The sequence below is a fragment of the Lytechinus variegatus genome, chromosome 2, assembly GCF_018143015.1.
Source record: "Lytechinus variegatus isolate NC3 chromosome 2, Lvar_3.0, whole genome shotgun sequence".
NCBI lineage: Eukaryota > Metazoa > Echinodermata > Echinoidea > Temnopleuroida > Toxopneustidae > Lytechinus > Lytechinus variegatus.
Genome location: NC_054741.1, coordinates 36,079,411 through 36,102,530, shown reverse-complemented (window position 1 = coordinate 36,102,530; position 23,120 = coordinate 36,079,411). Strand labels below are relative to the sequence as shown.

The 23,120-nt window shown below is 36.3% G+C and overlaps 1 protein-coding gene across 3 annotated transcripts in view; it reads right to left on the bottom strand.

The window, feature by feature from the left end:
• Positions 1-1,930: 1,930 nt before the first annotated feature.
• Positions 1,931-23,120, bottom strand: part of LOC121407971 — a 31,643-nt gene continuing 10,453 nt past the window's right edge. Inside the window, exons 1-6 of one of the 3 annotated variants that reach the window (XM_041599253.1) lie at positions 21,801-22,484; positions 15,863-16,090; positions 15,399-15,661; positions 6,211-6,323; positions 5,376-5,559; positions 1,931-5,038 (exon numbers count right to left, since the gene is read on the bottom strand). In XM_041599253.1, coding sequence (XP_041455187.1) covers positions 4,749-5,038; positions 5,376-5,559; positions 6,211-6,323; positions 15,399-15,661; positions 15,863-16,090; positions 21,801-21,814 — 1,092 coding nt within the window. In that variant the 5' untranslated portion in view covers positions 21,815-22,484 and the 3' untranslated portion in view covers positions 1,931-4,748. Of the gene's footprint in view, positions 5,039-5,375; positions 5,560-6,210; positions 6,324-15,398; positions 15,662-15,862; positions 16,091-20,904; positions 21,004-21,800; positions 22,485-23,120 lie in introns of those variants that run through there. The other 2 variants (XM_041599251.1, XM_041599254.1) reach the window with 2 other exon arrangements.

Genomic DNA, 23,120 nt, shown 5'->3' with positions numbered 1-23,120 from the left:
AGAAAATGAATTGAAAGATATTTTATATACATCATCGTACAATTCAATTATTCATCTATCAAGTCTATACTTTGTTACCTAATATGAGACTAACACTTGTGCTTAACCCATTAATGAGCAAGACGATTTTGAAATTTTAAAGGTTGCGCAGAAAGGTTGAACAAGATTGGTTCGTGCATGGACCTACCAGAGTAGGTTCATGGTTCGTGATACGACGATCGTGTTTATTTGACCATTGGCTCATTAGCATATCCTTTGTATTCTTTGTTAAGATTCTCTCACTGATCCCTGAAATGAGAGTGGATTCAGATTCACACGTGAGCTTCTGGGCAAATCATTCCTGACATGCCTCAATATTTGTTTGTAATCTGCCATGCGCAAACGAACTGCTAAGATGTTGGCATCATTTTAAAGATGAGATTTCACTCTTACCACAATTTTCAAATTGTCAAACACAAGTCATATTCAATAATAAAATTGTGAAATCTGTCTCTGCAAACGGGTTTCCGTTTTGTGGGAGGCACTGTATATTACACCGGCTATAAAGAGCTCCAGATGCTGAAGGCGCTTGGTGCATTCCACAAATTAAATGGATGGTCCGGGCTAAAAGTATTTACAGCTTAATAAATAGAGTAGAATTCACTAAGCAAAATACCGAAAATTTTTATATTGAATTTTATATTTCAGCAACATTTTGTGAAAACAGTTGTTATGAATATTCCTTAGGTTGGCTGATGATGTCACATCTCCACTTGATCTTTTGTATTTTATTATATGAAATTAGGTTAATTCAATTTTTTCTTCCAAGAACTAGAAAAATTGGATTGACAACTGATTTAGTGCATTAGATATTTATTGCTGCAACTTATTTCATTATAAGGGAGACATGATTCACACAAGTATGAAATAATGAAAAAAATTATGATTTTATGTAATAACATAAGAAAACGGAAAGTGGGGATATGACATCATCAGCCCACCTAATGAATATTCATGACGACTGTATTCACAAAATATTACTAAACTTTAAACTTCAATAACTTTATTATTTGTTATCCGATTTTGATGAAATTTTCGGCATTTTGCTCAATGAATTCTACTCTAAAGATATAAATATTTTCAGCCCGGACCATCCCTTTAATCTTGCCGTGTACCCATTCACCTCGGAACCCGAGTTGAGTGAAGCACTATGGGGGTAAATTTTTGTCTAAGGGGAAAAAGACGCCATGGCTGGGATTTGAACCCACGTCCATTTTGATTGAAAGACGAGAGTCATGCAATGTTATTACACATTAAAATGGGCAGTCAATCCAATCTTTACATTCCTCGAGGAGAAACTTCAAATAATTGTAAAAAAAAGAACGACCGGGGAAATTACATCATTGGGTCGCTCGTTTATGAAGACAAGTGTGTCATTGGTGTACATGGTAGTGCCGTTTAACCAAAATATTGCGAAACGTTTTCTTCATCCGATTTGAATGAAATCGTGTTTTGCTTTTCTGATCTTATTCTTATCTATTGAGATCATTTATTTACTTATTTAGTTAACGTGGAGAGCTACTTTAAAGGATCTCATGTACGCGCACACACCCATCACCCCCACACACATACACACCTATACTTCAGTGTACACTATCTAGACTGTCAAGGGAATGCTGGAATTTTGTTTTTTAATTGTATCATGTTATATATGCAAATATGTAAATGAATCAGTGAAGCGTATACCTATATTCTAGTTTCACATAAGCTTTTGGAACATCAAAATGTAAATTTTACTATTTAATTAATAACCTGACATTTTTATAAATCAGGTATAAATTATTCTTGTGTTGCATAGATTAACAAGTTGTAGCCGTGATGCTGATATACGATTTTTTTTTTCAATCATTACTACATCACCGCAAAACAATTTTACACCGACAAATATGAATTAAATTTCAATATCTTGTCTTTTAATTGACACGACTATGAATACAAAATAGGGCATGACAATTAATACATACGAATACACTCTTCCTTAGACTGTACAAGGCACTATTTATAGTATTTAATTTTCAAATATTAATTACACACAACTCTGCTTACACTGTCGTCATCTCCCCATACACTCTGTGACGTCATAATAACGTCGCGTTCCACATCATTTTGAATCAATAGAGGTGCAAGATTAACGTGCAATCGATAACTTAAAAATAATAACGGATAAGCTGTTCGCCAGAGAAAGGTTAAGATGTTCAAAACAATATTAGAGATAAAAGCCCAGCTAGCATAAAGGACATTTACATAATCTAGTAAACTCTTCCTATTAAAGAAAGAAAATAATTTAGGAATAAAGAGACCCGTTTTCAAACTAGAGTTGTCATTATATTTAAAACAGCCTGCTGAAAATGAATGAAACACATACAACATTACATGAAGATAGTGTGTAAAGTGTACCATAATTGTACGTAAAAGATAGCAGATACAAGGGTTTTAGTAAACCTGCATGGATATAAAAACAAAAATGATGTTAGAAAATTCAGTTTCAACAAAATGAATTATTTCGATCAGTCGCAAGCTGATGAGCTCTTTTATAATTTGAAGTCTAGAAACACAGGTAAAATACTGTCATGGAATAATGAATTCCATCCCAAATAGGTATTAGCTTTTTAATGTTAACAAGGCAAGGATGATCTAGGCGAAATCAATTCAAAGACACATATAACATGCAATACTTCAATTCGAATTATCGAAACACTTGGGGGTTAGTAAGTAAATCACGCTTGCAGACCTGATTCATGCAAGTAATTCGAAACTTCTAAAGAATTGAACTTCGATATGGTTTATAAATATTCATATTAAAATTAAACGACAATAATTATGTAAAGTACCAAATCATGGCCATTAATGTGAAATTTTATGCAACATAATTATCATTATCAGATTATTATTCCTGTCTTTGTTCTGAAATAAATGAAATCACTCCTCTCTTTATTCGACAGGAAATAAACGCCAAAGGTAGCACCATGCTCAATATACATTATGTTAGTTTAAGAAATAGAGAGTATTACAAATATCAAGGTCTTGACTTTTAAGAAAAATAAATCATAGTAAATGCCTCCTATACAAAATGGAGAACTCGGATATATCGACATGGAAAGATGTAGACATATGATATTCAGATGAAAACAAATGATTTGGTTACCTACCCTTTTATACATAACATATAAATATATGTACAGTTGTCATAAAATCGATTAAACTAATGTGGCAGTGTAATATTTATAAACACAAAATTATAAGCATAGCGATACTTTATAGTGGAATATGAATACTCTAAAGGAATAAAACAATTTGGATTCAAAATACATAATAATTATAATATATTGTCATGATTAAATTTTACATCGCTATTTACAATTTCTGTCGAATATTCTCCATTTATCAAAAAAATGTATATGTTCCAATATTCATGATATCTATGAAATAAATGACATACGATCCCAGATACGATATGAATCTACTATGAGAGTATTTTAACGTATTGTCTCCTTTTCCTTCGAAATGGTACGATTATGATAATTTACTTTTAACGTGATATTGCTATTCCTCAAAAAATCTAGAAAAACCCCGATGATAAAATGAAAATCCCATGAGCACAATTATACTTTAATTGTAACTTAATATTCATTATTATTATTTTTTGGAGGGGGGGGGATTTTCAGACTGGTATAAATCTATATTTTACACAGAATATTTTTTTCTATTTCGCGATTGGTTAAATATCAAATAACAACAATGACTAAGTTTGAGTGAAAAAATAGATCCCTTTAATAAGAGTGTTTCGGACATGTATTTTTTTCAGATTCATAGTGAAATAAAATAAATTAATTAATAATTCAATCTATTACCGTTTGAAAGCTTTTCCAAAAGTAGACAACATCGCTACTCTAAATTAATAACTTTGTAGGGAAAATGTTCACTCTATTTCTTGAGGTAGCAATACAAGTGAGAAACTTCATGAAATAAGTATCTTGTCGTTTAGAATTGAAAGTTTACTACTGAACGATACTTGAACAAAGTTCTATTCATAGATACTCATTGAAACCATACGTCTACCATTGCGTCCTGCAGATGTTCATGATAGAGTATAGAACGGAGTTACATTCGTATTTGAGCGGATTCTATGTAGTGAATACAAATGAACATGATGAATACTGTTGCTATGATGCTAACATATTTTAACCAGTTGCCTACTGGAAACAGGTAGTCCGTGTACAAAGCCTAGAGAACTCAGCAGTCAACGGATTAATGAAGTAAGACGGCGCCTTGGCATCGCAGCCTCTTGCCAGAATAGCGTCCTCAGATCTCCTACTCTGCCACAAATTATTTTCGAATGAGGCAGTACAACCGATATCACAGAATGGGTAGAAAAAGCCTCTTAGGATAATTAACAGCAATGACAACGGCGGATTTTGGCTCGAAGTTCCAGTTCCAGGAGAAAACCCGTAGCTTCCCGTCGTCTTCCTCGTGGTCTTGGACATACTTTGAATCTATTCGCACAGTTACATGATACAGGAAAACCATGGAAGGGCTTGGCCCCATAGTCCCAGTGCTGTTCTCCATGTTCCCATGAACATCAATACAAGTAACTGTCTTAGAGACCTCGAATAATATCACACTCGCTACAATGCTCACAGAGTAAAATATACAGTTTCTGAGTTCTTGCGGCATTGTTCTTCTTTGATTCTGTATATCAGTAGTGATGTCTATTGTACACAAAGCTTGGCTTTTCTGTGCGCGCGGGTGATGGACTTGATGCCGTCTCTGATGCGCATCGCGTTTGTTCTGTCTTGACATCTCCGCGTCGATTTCCGTGCGCATCGCCTGTAATCGACCAGCGTTTCGCAGGGATCGACATTCCCCGATCTTAGCGATGAGATAAAGTTCGTATTGCAGGGTTCCATTGTCGACCTCAAACACGTATGCGAGGATCTGAGCAGGGTGGTCGGGTCCACGTCCGTGTTCCTAAGACTATTGCTATGCCTCGACCTGTGACCTGTGGGATGAGAACACAGAGTGACCAATTGAATATGACAGAAAAAATGGCGCTACAGGTTGCAATTAGTTAAACTTTCCGGAAAAGGTATATGGGTTAACATTTCCCCCTATCTACCAGCTAGATGTCTACATCAAGGTGTATCTCGTCTTACACAAATTTCTAACTTTACCAGCAGGAGACGATGGAGATTGGGCACCTACAATTGTATTAACGTCTTCTTTTTCATCCTATATAGAGCTACGAAGATTCCCTTCTACAATTATGTCTACCCCAAAAAAAATCTCTCTCGTGTCCTATAAGAACTGAAGGGGAAAACCTTAAAAGAAGCGCTCACCATTCTTAGCTGATCGGACCTGTCGCACCCCTGATGATGGGATTCCCGAGACGGTTTCCTCGTTGACGTGAATGTTTGGACATATTCCTGACCGGATAAAGCTGGCTACGGTCTGTTTGACGTCAGCAACGTAGTCATCCAGGCCACAGTATTTGTTTTCCCGGCTAACACATTCGATGTGTGTCTGTGAACGAATATCAGGAGAGTCAAAGAATAGTTGGTGATTCTAAACGTATACCAAGTTCGAAAACGTTGTTTTAGACATAAACAGTACTGCATGGCTACATGCAAAATATTTTACTTCAAGAATTTATTCGCTGAGGCCTGTTACAGAATTGGGCCATCTAGACAAAAACCTTTGTCCAAACTTGGTATGAGCCAATTCCCTTTCTTAAAAGTGCAAGAACAGGAAACCTCGTATAAGTTTGATTGTAGTTTCAAACTCAATGACATACATGTAGGCATGTAGCGGGTTAAAGCTGGAGAAAATCAAGGGCCAAAAGTATTACAATCAAACTCAAATCCAAAAATCTAACGCAGCTTGATTTTCAGCAAATCAGAAGTGGTTATTTTGGAATTGATTCTGTTTTTCTTTCGTCCCATTCAAACGCAATTCATTCTGCAAAAGAAAAAAAACATCATAAAAGATTTTTTGTTGGCAACCATAGAAATGCTGACCTTTACTTCATTTGAATGTAGCTGGCATTTCGTATTCCGCTTTTTATATAGTGAAATATACCTTGCAAACTATTGTTTAAAGCACCCCAAGGTATCAATTCTTTATCATGCATTTGGAAGGACGTTGCTCTGTAAAGATTTTCATCAATGAACTTACCTGTAAAGCCCTGCAAAGTGTATTATCGGCTGTCTCTTCGGCCTCAATTTGTTCCCAAACAACCAAAAATGATTCCTTGTCACAGATTTGCATCGACAGTGTTCTGCAGTTAACTGGATAAAAAAAGGAAGAGAAAAGACAAGAGGATTGATCAACCTATTTATAATTCATACGAAAACATGCATTTGTGAAGATATGTTATGCTTCGGGCTCTACCCACGAGACCGAGGATTACAAATGTCTACATCAAACTAATTACTTTTCATCTATTATATAAACCTTGCATTAGCTTTTAAAACATGTCCAGTTGGTGAATAGTTGACTTTTACATGGCTAAAACGACTTATGTTTTCTAGGGTATATATTCAGTTTACATTGAAGTTCAGGGGTCCTTTTCATAAAAATTGCTACAATAAAAAATTGCAATAACAGTTTAAAGCATTGGAACATCATTCCCCTCCTAGAATATAGTAAAATAAAGAACTTCTCTAATTCCCAGAACAATCATTGACAATTGAGGGTAACACCAGAAAGTATTTACTCTGTCTTCATGGTGATATGGATTTATTTGATAACACAGACATTTCTATTTACATCGGTTAACTGAAGGAGACATATGGTAAATGCGGGTTACCCGTTGTTCTACGCCAATGTTTAAGTAAGGTAGTCACTGGAAAACCAAATGTGTTTACCATGTTTACCGAGTAACTGATTTGGTTTGTTTGTATCAGACATATGTCATCTTTTGCGAAATATCAATGACAAATCTTCAGATTATGTATATTTAATATAAAAAACGCACTAATATTATTTCTGACCAATATATTCAAAGCGCGATATAGTTGAATGGGTTGAAGAGGACGATCATATTTACCAATAACTAGTGCAAAACTAATACAAAATTATTGTAAAGAGCTTGCAAGAGGTGGCAATAAGCAATTGACATGTAGACTGAGTCGTTCATTATTACGTATAAGCCTATTAGTCCAGGATAGAAGAGGCATAACCTTGTTTTTTTATACAGTGCGTCCCAGAATAAACGAAACCGAGATTTAGTGATCATTTATCATAACTTAATCATAAAAAGAATAGACAAATGACCTACCAATTTAAAGCGTAGAATCTCCTCTTTCATCTGATATTACTTAGGTTATTTCTTATTCACGCATGAGTGAGCAAAAACAATTTGAAGAAAGGATACCAAAAACTCATTTGGCGGGGGGTATCTGGGTTTCAAAAAGAAAACCACATTTCTGAAAAGTTTAATATCTGATCTTTAATTTGGTACCAAAATTACAGAAAATGGTCAAGAAATAAAAAAGTTCTGGTCATTTGAAATAAGGCTTGTATTTCCATAATTTCATGAGATAAACGTGTTTATACCGGTTTCCCACAGAAGCTTTCGCATGGTGAACAATAGATTTAATGCATGGCTGATCGTCAACAAAACAGAGTGTCGAGAGAGTTTGAAAGCCAGCCTGGAGAACCTCTTCATTTTATGAAATTATTGAAATTCAAGCCTTATTTCAAATGACCAGAACTTTGTTATTTCGTGACCATTTTCTGTAATTTAGGTATCAAATTAAAGAGGAGATATCGAACTTTTCAAAAATGTGGTTTTCTTTTTGAAACCCAGATACCCCCCGCCAAATGAGTTTTTGATATCCTTTCTTCAAATTGCATTTGCTCACTCATGCGTGAATGAGAAATAATCTAAGTAATATCAGATGAAAGAGGAGATTCTAAGCTTTAAATTGGTAGGTCATTTGTCTATTTTATTTATGATTAAGTAATGATAATTGATCGCTAAATCTCGGTTTCGTTTTTTCTGGGACGCACTGTATATACAATATTTTTTGATGGTTTCTTGTCAATTCGAGGGTGCTGATTACGAATCTGAATGATGCCACTCGTGTAACCTTGAGCATTTTCCGCAAATTGGCAAAATCCAATATGGCCGCCAAAATATGCAAATTACCCATGAAAATCATAAAATTGTCCGCACATTGGCTGTGAAATGCGTGAAATTGTGTGGCAGGAGTGAAATACAATCTTAAAAAATAATTTTTGACAAAAAAATATTTTCCTGATATTCAAAATGGCCGCCATAGGCCATTGTATACACTATCATGTACAGTATGAATAGGGAAAACTAATTTTCACAAAAATGAGCACTAAACTGCAAAAAATCGCGATGTATGAACGAAGTAATATATGCAAATCACCATTACTAACGAGATATAGCATTTGTAATGTCATATATGGGAAAATTGCAGTATTTTGATATCTAAAATAGCCGCCACTGGCCCAAACAGTATTGCGTACAATGGCAATGGGGGCCAAAAATTCTCAAGAGTGATCACTAAAATGCTTATTATGAAGATTAAACAGTTGGAATACTGACTATAAACATAATTATTAACGGAATATATTACTAATATGCCATTTATATGGTGAATGTTGTATTCTGATATTCAAAATGGCTGCCAAAGGCCCTAAAAGTATTATACAGAAATGAGAAATGGGAGAAAATAAATCACAAGAGTGAGCGCTAAAATGCATATATATGTGATAAATTAATTGGATACTGTCTAAAAACTTATTTTCTTACGAAATATATCATTCAGGTTTTAAGTTTGTGTTAAATATTGTATTTCGACTTTCAAAATGGCCGCCATCGACATTAACCGTATTATGTACAATGCAAAGTGGGAAACCAATATTCACAGGAGTGAGCACCATAAATGCACGTAATAGTGATCTATGAGTAAAATATTGTCTTAAAGCATAATTTCTATTAAGATATATCATTTATTCTGCAAGTTAGGTGATAAATACGGTTATTTTTAAGTTAAAATGGCCGCTATAGTCCCTTACGGTATTATACACAATATGAATGGGAACAAATCATTTGAACAGAATTTGGCTTTGCTTGGTCAAATGGTGATGTATGAGCGGAACGTTGTCTGAAAACATTATTTATAACAAAATATATCATATCTTATGTAATTTAGGTGATAAATACTGTATTTCAACATTCAAAATGGCTGCCATATGCCCTTTTTGTGAACGTGATTTGTCTCCACCCAAAATGTATATTATACGATAAGTTCCTATGGTGGCCATTTTCAATTTAAAAATGCAGCATTTATCACCTTAATTACACAACATTATGATATATCTAGTTAGAAACCATGGTTTTAGACAATTATTCACCTTTACATCACAATTCACAATTATATGCAATATGTAGAGTCAAGCAAAGCCAAATTCTGTCAAAATTATATGTCCCATGTTACAATGTACACAATACTTTTAGGACCTATGGCAGCCATTTTGGATTTCAAAGTACACCATTTATTACCTCCACCATGTCCACGACCCATATGTGATGTATTTAGTTAGAAATAATGTTTAAGACAATATCTTTACCCATACATCACAGTTATATGCATTTTATGATTCTCACTCTTGTGGAAATTAGTTTCCCTGTTCGCATGTTACATAATTTAGTTAGGGCTTGTAGAGGTTATTTTGAATGTCAAAATACAGTATTTATCAATTATATGAAATAAGAAATGCGATGATTAAAAAAAATGTTTTCAAACAACGTTTTACTCATACAACAGGATTATATGGATGTCATAGTCAAGCAAATCCAAATTCGTACAAAATTATATGTCCCAATTCACATTGTAGATAATACTGTTAGGGCCTATAGGGGCCATTTTGAATTTCATAATACAGTATTTATCTCATGCATGACAAAATAAATGATATGTCTTGCTATAAAACATGTTGTCAGACAATATTTTACTCATAGATCACAATTACATGCATTTTATGTTTCTTACTCGTGTGAAAATTAGTTTCTCTATTCGCATTGTACATGATGAAGATAGGGGCTATGGCGGCCATTTTGAATTTCAAAATACAGCATTTACCACATAAATGGCATATTTACAACTATGTTTTTAGTCAGTATTCCACTCGTTTATCTTAATAATATGCATTTTAATGCTCAATCTTCTCATTTTTTTGGCCCCGGCCATTGCCATTGTACATAATACTCTTGGGCCAGTGGCGGCTATTTTAGATATCGAAATACAGCAATGTTCCCATATTTGACATAATAAGTAATATATCTCATTAGTAATGATGATTTGCATATATTACTTCGTTCATACATCGCGATTTTTGCAATTTAGTGCTCATTTTTGTGAAAATTAGTTTTCCCTATTCATATTGTACATGATAGTGTATAGAATGGCCTATGGCGGCCATTTTGAATATCAGGAAGATAAATATTTTGTCAAAATTATTTTTTAAGATTGTATTTCACTCCTGCCACACAATTTCATGTATTTCACAGCCAATGTGCGGACAATTTTATGAATTTCATGAGTAATTTGCATATTTTGGCGTCCATATTGGATTTTGCCAATTTGCGGAAAATGCTCAAGGTTACACGAGTGGCATCATTCAGATTCGTAATCAGCACCCTCGAATTGACAAGAAACCATCAAAAAATATTGTATATATAAAAAAACAAGGTTTGGTCAATTTCCTATGGGGCCTATCCTGGACTATATATAAAGTACAAGCTACCTTGTTATAAGATATCTTGTAAAGGATAACACTGATTAACATTTTGTTAAAAAGGTACATTATAATATTTTGACACGGTCTATCTACAGGGAAGGAATTTCGTACCAGATGAAATATAAATATAAAAACGGAGGGTGCAATAAAGAAACAGAGAGAGGGAGAAGGGGGAGGAGGAGGAGGAGGAGGAGAGAAGGGTAGTGGGATAGTTGGAGAAAAAAAGAGAAAGATAAAAAACGTGAAAGAAAGAGCGGATATAAGAAAGGCCCAAAACGGGAAATCGAAATTTCCATAGTGTGCTGGCACGGTACCAAATAGCGCATATTGACATAGGTACTAGAGCAAAGAAAAAGGTATTGTTGTTTAAACAAAACAGACAATGGTTTGAGAAGGAAGGTCAGAATAAAAAAGCATAAACCAAGAAAGAAAAGTAAACAAAAAATAATAATTATGCTTATTGAGTTGTCATTCATTGCTATTCTGTTTTGCACGCAAAATAACCGCGAAGGCAAGTTGTAATTTGTATCAGAGAACAAGCTGAACAATTTTCAAAACCCTTTATTTTAGAAACTTTAGAAAACCCATTTAGAAACTTATCAAGGTGTAGCCCATCTATATAATTGATCAGAAAGTAATCAGTAGAACCCCTTTGTAACCCAAGTCAAAAGATCGATTTTGATAACTCTAATGATGTATCCCAAATTCTAATTCTGATATTGAAATTTTGATTTGAATAATCAATAACAGTATTAGTAAAAAAAAAGGCGTATATAAGCATAATGTGGTATCTACTGTAAGGAAAACGAAAAACAAATGAATTGATTGAAGTAACTGGAATGAAATTGTTTTGTGGTCTGATCTCATACTAATAATATGTTGACATGGTTGAGGTCAGATAAAACTATTTTCAAGAGATGAATGGATGTTTATGGAGACGAGCACCTGTATTGGATTTGCACCCGTTTTTTTTTTCCTTTTTTTTAGTATTCATAGTAATTTTCTTTTTGTATCGACATACCGCGGCGTTGTGTGAACGTGTTCTAACGCATGCGACGCGTCACGAATGTTCTCTCACTCCAATGTTGTTGCTTTGGTTAGGTGTAACCGGCGCGTGTCAATTCAAGAATAAATAACAACTGCTGAAGGTCAAATAACCTGGATTATATGATTTTTTCCTTCTAAATCAACGAAACAGTACTGCCATAATAGTTTTTGTTCTTGGGGTGGGTGGGAAAGAAGTGAATATTTAATATTGTTTATTAATTATGTGCGCCACAATGGCGACTGGCTGGAATTTCAACCCCAGGTCTGCAATGTGTGCATACGTTTTGTGCAGGAATGACGGATTGAATCTGATGATTGGGGGAATAATCAAAGACAGTTCAACAAAAGTGAGAGAAAAATCGGACAAATAGTGAGAAAGTTATGAGCATTTGAATATTGCGATCACTAATGCTATGGAGATAGCAAATTGGCAATGCGACAAAGATGTGTGATGTCACTTATTGTGAACAACTCTCCCCATTACTTTAGTATATATTTCACTTGAATTGCCTCTTTTATCACATCTATCCATAGATCATGTGTTCTTTCTACATGAGGGCATGTATTACATATTTTTTAAGAATACATCATGGATAAAGAGTTTGTATCACCATTAGAAAAAGCAAAAAAGAGACATTTTGAGGGTATTTTATAGTCCACCGAAGGGAAAGTTGTTCATCAGTGACATCACACATCCTTGTCGCATTGCCAATGGGAGGATCTCCATAGCATTAATGATTGCAATATTCAAATGCTCATAACTTTCTCATTATTTGTCCGATTTTTCTCAAACTTTCTTTATTCTTATTCTTTGATTTTTCTGTTTCTACACAAGTCTATTTGTTCCAAAGGTTTCATTCTCCTTTAAGGCTCAGGTACTTTACAAGGTAGGTCTTCAGATAATTATTATTATTTATTAATATTTATGGTGCATACATATATGTTTAATGAAGAATACCGCACCTATTCACCTAAGCTACGAAAACGTGTCGATGTTATTCGAGTTTAGGACCATGGAAAAGGGTTTGTTTTGGGTACAAGAATTCGGGTATCTCTTATCATGGAATAGGTCCATGCTCTTATCAATTTCACGATTGTCGCAGAGCAGAACAAAAGCTATCTCAGTGAGCCACATTCAGTCATGACCTGTAAGGGAACGAGAGAATTGCTATCTGGAGCTGACTGGTTGAGGTTATCAGAAGGCGATCCCACTCTCATTTTGTGGCCCATATTTTGTCACATCGGAAACCTACTCTCTGAGAGCGGTCGTCTGCCCCGTACTACCTTTTGTGAACGTTTTCTATCTCTTCTAAGGCTCCTGCAGTATCCTTTCTATGCTTTCATCAGTAATTATGATCTTACAAAGTGGCGTGAAAAATTGCCCTAAAAGGCATTTCATGCAAGGTTTATTTGAAACTTTTGTATTTTACAGTAAGCCTACTTTGATGACAACTTTTGAAAGCGTAGATTTAGGTCAGCAAGTGTAAACAAAACCCGTACTCAATGCATTATAATCAACATGAGATCATACTCTCATGTTAAGGGAACTATTCTTCTTTTTAAATCAGTGTCAAGCTTCATTTGCCCCTTTCTGTAGGTAAGTCTTCTGGCATCATCAGGATTATCTCCTTGTTTGGTTTCAGTGGACTATGGCTTATCCTACTAGATTTTGCCAACAACACATTCAGGTTAATTTGGCCATGAATAAGTTTGGGATCTGACGGCTTTTCTCCACAGACAGAAGAAGCTGGAACGTAGATGTATTAATTAATAAGATGCACAACTTCAACTTTCTTGCGGAATAACTTAATTTCATGCCGATCGTTAAGAGACCATTTTGGGATGTGAGGTCCTACTTCTTGTTTCTAAAAACATCGTTGTTAATAGATTTCCGGTTTATGAGACCCAATATCGCGAATTGAATCTTATAACTTTGAATATATACTCCGTCAAGTTTTCCTTCGGGTTGTTGATACTTCGCTCAGCGCCCACCATGGTTTAATGCTCTCATCGGCTAAGCTGCTTTTATATACACGGACCTTCTTAAAGTTTACAGTCAAGCCAATTGTGTCGCCGCGTTTGAAACTATTATAACACCTTAACAGCCGGTCTCTATTTTTCTACCAACAATAGAATCGGAAGTATTCAAGGGGCCGTGATACGGTGTGGGGTCGGTGTACTTTATCGCAGCTCGGTTCGAGTTGCTACCCTGTTATTTAACGCTAGTGCCTTTCATAATTTTAGGGGTTCTGCACCGTTCCGCTCTGAGGGCTCCTCCCTTTGTTTCCTCACCAAAGCGTGTAACGAGACTAAAATATCCCGGAAAAATATCTCCTTGGAAATCTTCAGATCTCCCCCCGTAACCGTAAAAGCAGGAAAATGTAATCAAGGGGAAAATCTCTAGACAACACCAAAAGCTCAAAATATGATTTTAAAGCTATCATAAATAGAGTTTTGCGTGTTACTTCTTGGAAGGATCATTAAAAGTGTAGCTCCAAAGCTCGTCAACACAATGTTGTTTGTCTTTATCAAAAGTAACCGCCAAAGGTTATAACCAAATTAATCAATAAATCAACAAAGACTATAGACTTACATTGTGGTATAATCTTAGATCTTTCCCAGATCCTTACTTGTTAATTCAATAGCCGATGATTTTGGTTCAGAAAAAAATATTTATTTCATTCCCATAACTTGCCCACCGGCAGGCGATCAAAAGTATTGGTGTTGAGGCTTTACCAGAGTATTCAGAGTAATCGAAGAGTTTACTCTCTTTTCGATGAAATGACAAAATGATTCAGGACGTCTGATAATTTTCTTTGACATCTTTGACATTTCCGTTGGGGACACTTGAACATATATAACGACGTGATGTCTCAATGGAAAATAGCTTTCGATATCATAACCGCAGAACTCATCCTAAAATTGCAGATAATAAGCAAAAAGGTAGGATTTGCACAAATGAGCAAAAGATGAAATATTCTTTGATTTGCACAAGTAAGCAAAAGATGGAATATTCTTTGATTTGCGCAAATAATCAAAATATGTTATATTCTTTGATTTCTATCAGATTTTCTGTCCAGGTTTTCAAGATGTTTTTTTTTCAACTGCTGTGCCCATCAGCAGCAATCTGTCTGTGATACCACCTTTGATATAGTGAAGGATACTTACATTGATCAAGTCTTCAAATAGTTATTTCCAAAAGAAGCTATAGTCTTGTATTTGCCCTTTTTTAATATTTCAAATTCTGAGATAATATTAGCAGGATAAGTTCAGGGGGAATCGAAAGCTTAATAATGGTAAAGAAAGGTGTAGATTAATTTTACTCTCAAATTTCGCTGTGAATGGGGTACTTATTTCAGTAACCGCCGCATACGGATCGATGCAAAAAATATTTGGAATGTTCGGATAGTCCTAACCGGAGAATCAGCCGAGAGCCTATACTCCAAGACTGTATTATTTTTTAGGTGTTCTTGCGGTTCTTGCATGGGATCTTGGCAGATTCCAGAAAAGTGAAAACGGGATGTCTGTGCTAAACGTACCTTCCATCGGGTCAGGAAGTTGGCCAGCCACGCCCATCTCAATCTCTATACCGGCGCCGTCGACGATATTTCCACACAGGTTCTCTATGTAGATGTTGCCGTCGCAGTCAGGATCGTATCTCTGGAAGACGAACGACATTTCTAAATCCGTCATGTTGGGGTTGGCCTGTCTGTACTCTGCTTCCGTTACGCGTCCATCCTCGTTGAGGTCTGTCATCTGAAATATCTCCTCGCAGGTGTAAATAGGTCCGTCGTCAACGATACTGAGAGACCAGAAAATGGGGAAAGGAAACTACATTAAAAAGATTCATCGGATAAATACATTTGTGAAATTCATCAATATCAGCTCTTATCAGAATTTGATTTTTTTCTAATCTCTCCTCTCTCTTACTGTTTTGGACGCCTTCATTTTTGTAACAAAAAAAAACAAGGGTCTGTGATGAAACATAATGCAATAATCTCACCTGTTCATACTGTACTCTTCATCTATTGATGGAAAGTCTGCTAATGCTTCCGAGTCTATCTTGGTCAATGATTTGGTGTCGGCATCTGTTTCCTTCACAGATCTGACGGTGAGATCCATGTGCTTCCGGTTCGTTCGGGGATGCGCGCTCTTCGGCAGAGAGCTACTTGACGTGATGGAGAAGACGTATAGGAAGCAGAACACGGTTATCCTCGTTTGACAATGCATTCTGGGAATGAGAAGATGAAGATTTGCAAATGAACGAATGCCAGAATAAACGTCTTACTGATGTGGTAAGTGAGTACTAGCTAAGCGAGAACAATGCCCTGATTAAGAAAGTTCCAATGGATTTTCACAAACTTGATAATGAAGATCTATTGCCTTAAATTATAGTCCATTATACAATGAATCATTATTTGACGGAGCCTTATTTTAATAAGTTGTTTTGACAATAGGCCGATAAATGCAGCAACAAAGATCCCCGTTTAAATAGTCACGTAGATGCAATTTCATATCGGGAGTACGAAAACCTAATCCCGAAGCAAACGTTATGTATCTTTCGGCGATGTGCTACTGTGATTTGGTCGTCAAGACGAAATATTTTTATTTCAGAGTAATCCTCCCGGAATACATGGGAGATGAGATGAACACCAAGTAACGGCTGATTGTCAACTGCTAAGAATTGTTTTGGGACGCTTCTTAAATGGTTTCGAAAAAACCTTGTGCTTCTTCTAAGAGTATAGGTTTATTGTAAAGGTGATCCAAAAGTACAAGACAGAAGGGGCAATCTGCACAACAGATCAAAAAAAGAAGGAAACAGAGGTATGATTTAATCGAAAGTACAATAAACAAAGACAGCGAAAACAATCACAGAGGAATGCGGCTTTTTTTCAAGTTTGCCGTCTTGAAACGAACAATTAAAACCCAGAAATTGTTCCAAAGAAGACGTCCGATTTGATTAGAAAGAATTGCGGCCATTTTTAAAGACAGGAGGCATACAACGTTCTTTGCCTGCCTAATGTTGATTACATAATGAAAACAAATAAACAGAATACATTGAGACAGTCTGCGGAGGAAAGTACAACATCACACAGCGCAGGTTGGTAGGGAAAAGTGCTTTAAAGGGTCGGTGTACTTTAGGCAGATAGTACATTGCCTTCTTCATCCATAACTACAGTATACTTGGTACTCGTTTAATGAATATGTATCATACCAATTTCATGAATGAATGGAAATTGTTAATACACTGATGCGGCTAGGTATAGGGTCCTTACAGATGTCTATATCGGCAATATCATCATGTACAGCACGTATTCTTTAACTGTTTAACGGATCACTATTATTATGACCACGTCTGGAGGAAGACTCGAAGTCACCAGAAGAAATTAAAAGAAATCCTAGCAAAGTTTTCTTAATATGCATTAAATAGGTGGATTGTGGATACCTTGTCAATTTCCACTTCTACTTTGTGCGATGAAATCTACATTTAATGACATTTTTCAGTGTTTTGTAACTTCGCTTTTCCTTTCTGTCATTTGGCACAACAGGTACCATCGATTGGCAGATTTTCTTTACAATGTGAATGTAATTAAAAATAATTTCAAAACCCAACATATATTATAACCACCGACCCATTTTACCATATAGAGGGGTGAAGTTGGTGTAATCATGTTAATACAGCAAACTGATACGAAAGTGACACATCTAACATGAAAATGGACAACTAATTGTATGGTGTATCAACTCCTTTGTTAATGTATATACATTAATACATTAAAGCATACATAGCCTACTGTATATTATTTCATGTCTCGAAAACAGATTTAGGTACTAATCTGTCTTTGGCAGACAACTGATTGTATTTGTTTTTAGTTATTTAAACGTTACACCCGTGGTATTTTCATATCTTCTGAAGATTGTACAGTAGCCATGATATCATAACAAGAATATTAGTGAGGATCAGGAAGGCATTGACAACATAATCGCCAACAATTAGGATTACTATAAGTATTTCACTAATATAATCAATGTTGAGATTTTTAACAACATGAATAGCTTTAACAAGGCTAAAAATCATAATAATACCACTTCTGTAAATCAGATGTGGTATAAAATCAGGGGCATTAATAATCATTATACGATGCTGAGGCATGTCAGCATGCAGAAAGGATGGAAATGTATTTAATAGTATTTAGGCCGAGCGAGGGTGTGTATAATGTGTCTGTGTGGGTGTGTAGGTGCGCGGTTTTGTGGGGGTCCTGGTCAAAAGGGAAGCTTCACGCCCTCTTCCAATTCCCTCAAGAGGTGGGCATTTGGCGTGATCGTTCCGTCAACACGTTGTCCTCGAGACCACTAGAGGCACACACCAACAATCTACACACGCACACGCCCCCACCCACTCACACTACCCGCCATTCCACACCTGCGCCCCTTAAAAGTGGATTGATTAGACCCCGTTCCATACGTGTCATATCCCAAGGGGAACACTTTGTGCACCTTTTCCATTTCTTTATTAACCACTCATTCCTTTCCATCAATAGTTATTCCTTGTTTGATTGATTTCAAAACAACGTCGATATGTCAACAGTTATATTTGACGTCTTCCGAACGCCAGCTTTTGATTGACAGGCGCCAAGATATCTTAATGATTGCAATAGAGAGAGAGAGAAGTTACGAGAGGGTGAATACATGTGTGTATCAAGAGAGAGAAAGAGGGAGAGAGGGGTTTCTCGTTGGTTCAGGAATCTGAACAAGATATGAAAAATGGCGTCACGGATGACTAGCCGGCTGGATAATTGTGAGGTGCTGTTTTCTAAATGCGAACACACTCCGATCATTTCCTGGAATGTTGTTTGCAGTATTATTAGAACTAAAGTTGTTTGTCTTCTTCTTCTGTGATCTCGGAGAGAATGATATCTAGAGAGGTCGAGGTGAAGTGAGACATCTTTTTATCTACCAATTTACCGAGACAATTCCTCTCTCAACCTAACAGTGACAGAGATAATAATGATAATAACTGTAACAGTCGCCGGGTCACGAAGCAGTGAATAAATTTCTATAAAATGGATGATCATAAAAACTGGTCATCAGAAAGCTACATTATAGCTTAATTTTTAAAAAGACGAAAACCTGCATTCAAATGCCGCCAATCCTGTTTTTTTCTTTTCAACATCAACATATCTGGCGCCGAGGAGTCCTGTACAACTACAAGAGCTGGCCAGATAGTGCTGTTTCCCCTAGCGTATAAATGCATTGCCAAAAAGCGTACTCATTACAAAAGAATTCTAATTACCCCTCCTATCTATGTCGATTAAGAACACTGTTCATTTGAAAAAAAGAGAAAAGATCCCTCTATTTAATTTGTTGCAATTAGACCTACGTAAATCACAAGGTAAGAAGTAAAAGAAGAATAAAACCTGAAACGGATGCCCCAGAACGATTGGAACAACATCGTTAAGCTCATAAATGCATCATTATTGTTACATCGACCTTCCTGTCTCCTACCGACGAGCATGTGAATTGTCTGAACGGAGACGACGTGCCTAATATCTTTCAGGATCAATATTTAATATTGAAATTGGGATAAATATTAGCCATCTACCGAGCAACCTCGTCCGGAACTTCCTATATAGCCAACGATATACATGAATGAGGAATATGCATAAATATGAAAATAAATAAAACTATCTGCATACATATGTCTGTAAGCATGGTAAGGGTATATCTCTTTGTGTTTGGTTTTAATATTCGAGCAAAGACCTTGGGCCTTGGAAGAAGTGCCTGGTTAACAGCTATATAGATTGTTGTTTGTTGACTGGTGGTTGCACTGAGTAGGGTCATCATCTGACTAATTTATATTGTTCCCTGTCTATTTAAACATTATTCATATGGTTTTTAGTGCAAGTATTCTGATGAAGTAACTCAAATTCAAAAGCACATTATCTTTTCCGCGCTCATTTCAACCAATTGGCATTAAGTCGAGTATTTCCATGATTACAGTCATGTTTGAATGCGTTCGGGGTTTTTGTGAAGAGGGCGGGAGGGGGAGGGGGGGGGGGGACAGGGAGTATCTGGAGTAGGTGCTCATTAGAGCTCAAGTATATCGACCCTTCCCCATCGGAGAAGCAATGCACCTGGAACGCTGTGTTTGATAGGCATATTACAGTCCTATCATTCAAGAGAGATTATAATCGTGATCAAACAAATCAAACTAAAAATTGGAACCGAGCCATTAACAGGGGACCACTTTTGGTGTGAGCTATACTAATACATCGACAAGTGCTAAAATTCGAACCTTCTTACCCCTAATTCATTATCGTCATCTCTCAACTATGAAAGTCACTTCTCATAACTTCACCTGCATCGTGAAAAATAATAGATTCAAGTTGAAACGGACCACGTGTGATAATAGATCCATTCTTTTCTTTCATTCTATAGTGAGAAAGGGTCGACACTAATCTGTACGCGCAGGTGTGTCACTAGAAAAGATCGGTCCCGTGTGTTTCTTTGTTCTAAGCGGTTTTAGGAGGTATTTCGCAATTCATTCCAAACGATTATACCCTCTTTAAACTTGAAGAGGTTTTATTTCCTTTCTGCATGTCCTGTAAAAGAACAAACTGTACGCAGTTCTCTGCGCGACACGGCAGGTGCGAACTAACCCTGGTTCACGGTGTTATGGTGTGCAGTAGTAGCCTAGCTCTTTTTCTCTCTCTGATATAAGTTCACAATAGAGTTCGTGCAACGTACAAAGAGTACTTTTTACACCCATGGACGATAATGAAGTAGGCACTTGATAGAGAGCCTAATCTTTGGTAGTAAATACTAAGAGCGTTGTAGCCCAGGTGTCTGAGCAGTCCCGGGATGTAACAGGGGATCACTAGAATACCAGGGCACGATTTTACAGGTGAATGCCACACAAATGTTGTAGATCAAAGCAACAATACAACACCCCATGGCATATTTCTGTCAAAAAGTATGATAGATAATCTTGAAATATTACCCTTTTCCTCTCTTTTTTACAAATGTTTCCGAATTCGTCGTTACCTTGAATACGTTCTGAACGTTGGCATGATGTTTTACGAGTACAGCGTACTTATTCCATACAAGAAGCGGCGCCGGTTTTCCGAGGGAATCCTGCTTCTTAGCCGCAGGAAAGATCTTGAGAAAGAGGTATTTGACGTAAATATAGTTATAACACAGGCACATTGTATTTCCAGTCGCCTTAATATATACTCAGATCTATCAATCATGCCTTTGCAATGTACATATTTACCAAAGTCATTTTCGATGTTTTTACAATCCATTCTTGGTTGGCACTGATTTGGATCTCGTTTTTCATCGGGTGTATTGTGGTCCTCCACCGGGCGTAAAAGCAGACACGGCGAACTTCCCGCCCAAGCATTCCAAGGAAATTGGTGGAGACGAGAAAGGTCATGTGTGGTACAAGCAGTTTGTCGAGTAATGATGGAATAGTCCTCCAGGAAAGGATGGACGAATTTCGACGATCGCAATTCGTAATTATCTCTCGAAATTTATCATGATATTTGCAGACCAGATCACCGTTTGTGAACAGAGTGACACGTTATTAAGTGTCTGTTATCAGGTTATAAATAATGTAAATCCTATCTGATTGGTTGAGAGAATATTCATTATTTTGTCAAAAAAGTTTTAAAACAAGATAGGCATACTTGATAACAACGGGGTAGGGGTCCAATCTACATGACATGAATGTAATTTCATAAATAAACCTAAATCGCCCAGTTATCATAAAACAATTCCAAAATATTGGAAGTTGGAGATGTTGGAAAACGTCTTTTTAAAAGACCAATTACTGAACGTTTGGTCTATTGTTATTTTTAAAGGAATAGGCCTAATATGAAGAGACTTAGCCTTCTAAAGTAATCAACAAAAGAAAAGGCTCATGACGTAGCAAAGCTCACCTCATTTGCAACATCAAAGCATCCAATCTGAATAAAAAAAAGAACAATGCCCAATATGAGATCGTGGTGAATATAAAGCACGTAGGAAAAATACAGAATTGTTATTCCCTCGTCTCCAAAATGTATGCTCTTGTGATTATCCACCGAATATCCTGTTATGTCGGAGCACGTGGGTGACGAAAAGAGAAGTGCGACTAGCTTGACGTGTCCTGTGCCGAACACCGCCACTGCTAACACACGCCGACACACACACGCTTCTGTTTTGTGAAATAACGCCTTTTATGTATTTCATGCAATCATTCATTTTCTCACTACTTTTCCCCCCATTTAGTCCATAACCTTTAGAATCCTAACCGCTTCCAAAGTTCACACTATTTTTTTATTATTAGAGTTTTTTGTGGAATTTGTTTACTTTGCTGGAAGCGTATTTCGGTGAGCCCTTGAGAGGCTATACGGTTAATGTGATATTGAGTATTCTGTGACTAATTATTGATTTCTGTTGATCTGTGGTCTTATCCCTTTGTTTTTATCAAATCACTACGAACTGGTGGTTTTGAAAAATTAATCCTGGGTGTAATTATGTGGGTGACTGTAAGCGTGGGTAATAATTATCGCAGAACCAGGACCCCATGCACCCCTCCGTGGGTAAATCTCCTATGAAGAAAATTTAAATTCATGCCAAGAATATCATCCGCATTAACCAAGGAGTTTTCGCAGTCATGGTGGTTGAGAAGTGTGTTAAAACATGATGGTGGGTTTAAAATAAGCTATAACGTCATTACTTTAAGAACGAAATCAGTAGCAAGAGTCAAACGGGGTTCTCAAAATTCTTTCCGATGTGAAAATGTCACTGTATTTTCATGGAATGTGAATGCATTAGGACTTATTATTATCCATGCAAATGTCTGTAACATTGATTAGCTATTCTTTCATTATGTGCCTAAATTTATCATCATCAAATTCAATTATGCTTATCGCCTGGTCATGGGCAGAATGCCATTGGCAAATAGGTTCTCACCCGCGACCTCATGGCGAGGGTGCCCTAACCGGCCCTAACAATCAGAACCATAGTTCGTTAACTCAATATCAATGCTTAGTCAGTTTTGTGCTCAATAATAACTATTCATTCCAAGTTCAACGAACACATACTTACTTTCGACTACAAAAATTCCACTTCCATTTTTTTGTGCGTCTGGGGAAATCAAAGACCAATTTCGCTACTTCATCTGCGATAAAATTTTGAGGTCAAAAATTTGTACTGTCTATATGACTTGTGTCTCTGAAAAGATAATTGTTATTCATCCACAACAGAATAATATT